Consider the following 6,857-nt stretch of genomic DNA (forward strand, 5'->3'; position numbering starts at 1 on the left):
AATATTGCATTATTTTACTTTTGCATTACTTTTTCTCATCTGGGCTGGCTTGCTTGTTTTAAATATATATATAAAAAAGGTTTAGTTTTTTTTTGCAAATATCCGCAAAGTGAAATGACTAAGCGTCATGCAGGCTAAAGGAAATGTAAATTCACGTCTGTAGAGGGCTCAGCTCAAACAAAAAATTCAGCTGTGCTGCTATTCTGGATTGCATAAATAATAGTACACAGAAACAAAAAATACACTTTGCAATTTAAAAAAAATAAACACAAATTTTATGTTTATCTTCTTAATCATGTTGTTGAATTGGATCATAAATATCTATAAAATGTAAATAAGGTTAATAAAATGGGATTCAATTCAAAGGACATTTTGTTATTTGACATCATTTAATTTGTGGAGTTTTACGACATATTCTGAATTTGCATTTCACTGTTTTTATTCATTTTGAGGAACAAGGAATCAGTTTTTATGCAAGTGCAACAACGCTTATGCACTTACTCCCGATTTCTCTCAACATTCGGACAGAAGAGCTGTCTGTAAATTAATGGGAAGTAACTGGTGTTAGTGTTACTCATTTAACTCAGATATTTTCTCTTATGTTAAAAAGCAATACTTCGAAAAAATTAAGTAATCTGATTACGTTACTCGTGTTACTTGCAATGTGTTACCCCAACACCCCCAACTTATCAACTGGTTATAAAATAAATTAAATATCAATTTGCACACATACAGCATCATTGTTTTGGATGTCCAGTAAGTTTGTAAAATATATGTTTGGTCAACAATTGGTCTGTGCAAGAAACAGAATTTTTTCACTACACTAATACCTGTAATTCATTCTAATCCATTTTCTTTGAAACTGATTCTTTCAGATGGTTAATTTCTACAAACTGGTTCAATTAACCAATTCACCAATTAGTTTACGTATAAAACACACAATAATTATGTGAAACATGGATGTTTTACATCTAAAGCATGCAAAGTGAATAAACTAGTCGTAAATACTCATTGGACATTTCACTCTGATAGTGTCACAAAACTACATCATTTTGCAGAAGTTTCACACCAGGCAAATTTTTCCAATTAACCTTGGTTGTCAAATCACCATTCCAAGATACTTTGGTGCAATTATCATTCTGTTGCGAGCTCAGATGCAGCCTTCTGTATTTCTGTTATCGCTGGGTCTGGCGAGACGTGGTTCCCATTAGTACACTGTGAGATGGAAGTGTCTTTGGTTTCGTCACGCACCGTCTTCAGAAAGGTCATAATCCCTGACCCTCCAGTACCTCTTTCCTCCAGCGCTGTGGGTGCACTTCTGATTGCGTCCAGCTCCTCGGCCAAACCCTGCTTATTGGCACAGAGCTGTTTGGCATGGGAGGCCGGGATAGTGATGTAGCGGGTGACAATGATGATGTGGTAATTTCGAAAGTCCACCAAGCGAGCCACACACTGCTCAAATGTGTGTGTTAGACGCTCATCTGCTTGCTGGAGCACAAAGCTGCGCAAAGACGGGCGTCTAGAGATGTTTTCAATGAACTGCTTATGAGCGGGCAGCATGTAGTCCCTCATTCTTCTCAGGAAGGCCCCTGTGTGGATAGTGTTGACAGAGCGAAATAATCATTTTCATTTAAATACGTGCATTGATGTAGCCTGGTAATACCAGACTCTGCTACTTCTGGAATGGCATAATAGAGAAGTGTTTTCTCTCTCGGGGGGCGCTAGGGGGCGCTTGTCTGAAGTTTAAAATCATTGGTTACCCGTAAGCCAATCAGATACGTTTAGTTATGACGTATGTTATGCGCCTGTAGAGCCGCATCGAAGCACAGACATCATGCATCGAACTCAAATCTATGATTGAACTTCCACTGTAAATCTGTTGTTAAACACTCTTCTTGTTCTGGCTTCAGTTTGAAAAAGAGTTGAATGTTCTCCATAACAGAGCGAATTGCATCCCGTGTCTCGTTTCCCATTTCCGCGGTCGTTTCGGTTTTCGATTTCTCTAACCTACAATTTAAAACTCGGTGCTTAGCATCTACGTCACGGCTCTCAGCCCGTTCTCTGCTCGTTGATTGGCCCGGCTGTTTTCAGACCGGTGGCAAACAGAAAGCTCTGACGCTGTATCAGACTGAGTACAGAAGCGAAATGAAATTGAGCAGAAGTAGGAAGTCTGACGTAGTCAGGCTAGCATTGATGCATCTTGATGCATCATGCAACCAGGAATGATTTAACCTTAAGAACAATTACCGATGGTTCTCTTACCACTGCTGTCTTCATGTTGGACTCCCAGCAGCTCATCAAAGCAGTGTAAGATACTACTTTGTGCAGCACTGCCTCCTGAAAACTCCAGTGGCTTCTCCTGAACTCCCTCGTACACGAGACCTTCTGGGATTAATGGGTTATCTTTCCATCTAACACCCACATGCAGAAGGAGTGTTACCTTTTTATATATTCAGAAGAATTTTAAAGGATATCCAAAAAGACAGCAGGGAAATGTACAGTATGGCGTACCCAGACAGATATATCCTCATGATGCCATAGAATATGGAGGGATCTACATATTCTGAAACAGTAACGATTAATTTGTCACATGTCTTGAATGAATGTATTAGAGCACACAATTTCGTCTGTCCTCCTGAAAGTATTACCATGCATTAGTTTAAGGGCCTGTTTCATGCTGTCTATGGCCTGACTGACAACATCCAGAGCTCTGGTGACCATAGCAACATCATTATACTGGACGCCGTTGATGACATCAAGGATAGACTGTGAAAAAAACCCAGCTAGTATTACATGATACTCTAATGTAATCAAGTGGTAATACCACACTGTAAAGTGGCTTTCGAAGTTGCAAATAAAATAAAGATTAATGGAGTTTAGTCATTCTACTTCAAAATGTCATGTTTAAATCTTTAAGTCTTTAATTCCGTTTCTTTGTGCATTTGTGAAAAGTGGTGAAGAGTGGGAACTGTTTCCAAGTAAATCCAACACATGTTTTTTCCCCGATGCATATTCACGTGCCATGATGAACCAAAGTGATTGATGAAATATTAGCATGGTGTATCATGGTGTGTTCTTGGCTATTACAGCTTAGCTCAGTGAACTGTGGCGTTTGTAAAGGTGTCAGACCTTCAGGCCAGGAACAGCTGCCAACTCCACCAGCAGTGTCACCAGAAAAAATCCTCTTACACTTTCCCCACCAGGCAATGTCAGCAACAAGTCCAAGTTCCTTCCAGGAAGCAAAAACAGTCACCACGAATGGGCAGGTCAACACTACAGAAGCACTAGCCACAAACTACATCAACATGTGAATTATTTATTTATTCATGTTATGTTGTTTATTGTGGTGTCTAAATTTTGACCAAAATATGTTTATAGTTGCTGCAATGAGGATCTGAATTGCCACTGATCATATTTACATATTCCCCTTTAGAACATAATGAGATGGCTCCCTCTGCTGGTTCTACAAATGGATAACATTAAACACGCATTCTGTTAATAATACAAAATACATACTCTATGGAAAAAGGTCTGGGAACAATCCATGTCCAGTGGTGCATGAAAAAGAAATATAATATTACTGGTTAGTTTGCTTAATAATATATGTAACATATATTATTATGGGAGAAAAGGTGAAACATATAATATCTAATATAAAGAAACAGCTGCCATTGAGATGAACCGGAATGCCAACTGATAGCAGGTTTTTGACACTAATTAAATAAAGCACGGCAAGATAACATTACTAAAAACACAGTTTTATATGGATCAGTGAGTTTACCCATCTGGATCTCTTTTCTTCCAGTTGGCGAGGACTGTGTCAGCGTGGATGAGGATCGGAGGGAGACCCAGTCTCTGAGACACCTCACAGAACGGCAGCGACAGACTCCGTGGAAGCACCTGGAGGATCATGAGACACAGAAATAATCAGACAGTTTGGTTCTGTGCTTCAGTTGTGTTCTGGAATGGTCTGGAATGAATATAAGATCACTGTTGTACTTTTATTGTTTCTCTCTCTCCCTCCTGCCATACGTAACCCATAGTCATTACGCTCAAAGCCAGATGGGCCAAACGCAGCTCACGATGCGTCCGCAGCAAATGAGTCTCCAACTGAGGCATCTGAGATAGAATACAGAGTTCAAATCAATCACAGAATAATCAGCATTAGATTAATAACCTTTCCAAACCCTGCATCCATTCTCACCATTAACATTTTCTGGTGTTTATGTCCTACTTGGTACCACAAGTAAAATAAAATTAATTAAAAATAAATAAATAGAAAATCAGTCTAAGTGCAAAATATCAAACTAGCTTCTTTTTTTTTTTTTTTTTTTTTTAAAGAAAGAAAGAATTATGTGTCACACAAGGCAGAAAAAAAGATGAAAGAATTTGCCTTTTTTTGTTTTATTTAAATAATAGGCTACTTTCTTTTAAAATAAAGCTCAAATGTGACATTTTGTAAGTACGCATCAGTCATACACAATTTAATTTGTTTTTGTGCTTCCATCAATTAGATTCAAAATAAATAAACTGTATCAATTACATTTCTTAAAAAAATGGATTCAAGTGTTCAGAAACAATTAGAAGTAGCCTAGCATTACATATAACAGTTAAATTATTGTAAATGTAATTAATTTGAATTTATAAGTATAAAAGATGTCATAAAAAAATCTTATTCAGTTATCTTATTTTTTAACTGGAACATAATTTGGCTCCAAAAAAGGTTAAACATGACATTCCCATAGAGACGTTGTAGTTCCTCTAATGAAAATGAAAGGAAAGAAAGGCTGAAAGGAAAATGAAAGTAAAAGTATACCGTTTAATGAAATTAACATAACAATCAAAATGTTGAAGAACGTTTACATTCTAAATGGACGAGCAAAATGTTAATGTATTACTCTGTTTTGGTAAAACGCTCTCATTATGAAAGCTCATACATCATGAATTCTGAGACGCAAAGAATGGGAGGAGATGAGTTCTGGCACATTTCTGGCAATGTCCATCCAGGGCTTGTAGTACACCGGCAGGTCTCTCTGAAACACAATGTAGTTGTATATAGTATTTGTCCATAATGCAATAATATGCTATGAAATATATATTTTTGATCATTTTTCATTACATTTACTGTTCCGTCATGACAGCTCTCAGAGAGTTTAGCATAGATTAAATTAAGACTTGTTGCTGCCAATACATCCACAGACAAGCTGCTGTGAGCATATAACATACATGAAATAATCCCTATATAATGAACATACATGAAATTACCCAGGAGCAAATCTGTACAGGTGGAGCTGGGGAAGGTGGAGGACTTCTGAAGTGCACTGCAACTGCTACAGCAAACACTAGCCAAGTATTTGAATGTACAGCAGCAAGCTCATTGGCTCCTGATGCTGTGCCAACTGAATAATTGTATTATATCATATTGAATTAGAACCTATCATCCTGCACCATATATAGTTTCATGACATAACTTTGTATGTATACAAATGTACATTTGATGAGGGAATCCCACACTCACTGAATATTCAGTTTATGTCAAATTATATATCCATAAAATTTACCATACATTTATTTATTTTTTCAGCCAAAGAGTTGAATACGATGGATATCTTGAAGTGGATCCTTGGGTTTCCACCAATAATTGAAAGAGATACATAATCCCAGTTACTAATTGTGAGTCCACCTTGGAAGCTAAAACATTATAGTTTTCTAAGATCACTGTCTGTCTGCTTCCTTGGCTTCTGAATGTGAACTAGTGAAATTATTAAATTACATCTTTGGAGAGCAAAGTTTTGTATAAATATATTTAATATTAAAACAATTAGGTCACTTAGAAAGCAAACAATGTTGAAGTCTAATGCTTTCTTATACAAACAATCAGGCTTACTGTATCTTAATATACTGACTATATGAATGCAAATCAATAGTTTGTTAAATCCTTCTCACTAGAACAATAATTTGGACACTTTCAGTGTGTTACCAAACTATAACAAATAATGACAGAACTGTAGCTTTACCTGAGAGCAGTCAGTTGCTTCTTTTGTCATAAATTGCCTTTATTCTTACATTTTGAATGAGTCGGTAAGCAAGGTATAAAAACATAAAAATGCATTTTAAAAAATACTAACTGCAGCTAACAAAATGTTGTACAGGAAGTGTAATGACCTACCAGAGGCTCAGGAAGAATAAACCCATATTCCTCAGAGATGTGAAACTGCTCCAGAGACAATGGTATTGTATTTTTAACTTTAGTGCCCATCATTTTTAGTACAGTGCTCTGTCGCCGGGCATATGCGACTGTATAGCTGAAAGTGAAATGAACCTTATCTGTCAAGCAACAAAACTTTCTCTCTCTCTTATTGTTTGTTTCTGTTCTACCGTTAGTAAATGACCTTTCCTCACTTCCCTATCAGAAATCATATGAGTATGCATGTGTGAAAACCACAGACACAACAACAGTTGGCATAACCTGCAATACAGAGGTAATTCTATAATAGCGTTGTATTATCTCAAGCTAAATAAGTATATTTTTAATATATGATGGTAAATAATTACATATTAAGAAAGGTAACAGCGCTGAAAGTTATACAGTTTAATTTGAGTTTACAACCCCTGTGCTCAAGGTACTAAAAATACAAATTGAAAAAGAATGAAAAATCAAGCAAAAATTCTACAGAAAAATAATGAAATGCTGATATTTCCACAAATAAGACTGTGGTTTAAAATCTCCTCTTATTTGGCATTTAGTTCTAGGAATCATCAAGGCCAGCTGGTCAGCTGACCTTAGAGACCGTTTTGGCTCATATTTCTCAAGCGGTTCCACCAAGTACAATGGAGCTCTACTATTCAATGATTTG

General features: G+C 36.6%; 1 protein-coding gene across 1 annotated transcript; it reads right to left on the bottom strand.

The window, feature by feature from the left end:
• Positions 1 to 429: 429 nt before the first annotated feature.
• LOC127962849 (indoleamine 2,3-dioxygenase 2-like) lies at positions 430 to 6,259 on the bottom strand. Its single transcript, XM_052562442.1, has 10 exons — positions 6,170 to 6,259; positions 4,938 to 5,033; positions 4,000 to 4,119; positions 3,782 to 3,900; positions 3,517 to 3,531; positions 3,130 to 3,229; positions 2,649 to 2,766; positions 2,512 to 2,563; positions 2,263 to 2,411; positions 430 to 1,589 (listed from the first exon to the last, which is right to left on the bottom strand). The coding sequence occupies exons 1-10, from the start codon at positions 6,257 to 6,259 to the stop codon at positions 1,135 to 1,137; spliced, it is 1,314 nt and encodes a 437-aa protein (XP_052418402.1). The 3' UTR covers positions 430 to 1,134.
• Positions 6,260 to 6,857: the final 598 nt, after the last annotated feature.

The sequence above is a fragment of the Carassius gibelio genome, chromosome B8 (assembly GCF_023724105.1).
Source record: "Carassius gibelio isolate Cgi1373 ecotype wild population from Czech Republic chromosome B8, carGib1.2-hapl.c, whole genome shotgun sequence".
NCBI classification, from domain to species: Eukaryota; Metazoa; Chordata; class Actinopteri; order Cypriniformes; family Cyprinidae; genus Carassius; species Carassius gibelio.

Excerpts from the sequence above, each read along its gene's own strand:
- LOC127962849 (XM_052562442.1), bottom strand. The coding sequence starts at position 6,259 with ATGGGCACTAAAGTTAAAAATACAATACCATTGTCTCTGGAGCAGTTT. Across the intron at positions 5,034-6,169 it reads TTATTCTTCCTGAGCCTCTG|AGAGACCTGCCGGTGTACTA; the intron begins GTAGGTCATTAC and ends ATTGTGTTTCAG. Across the intron at positions 2,564-2,648 it reads GGCCCTTAAACTAATGCATG|AATATGTAGATCCCTCCATA; the intron begins GTAATACTTTCA and ends TTACTGTTTCAG.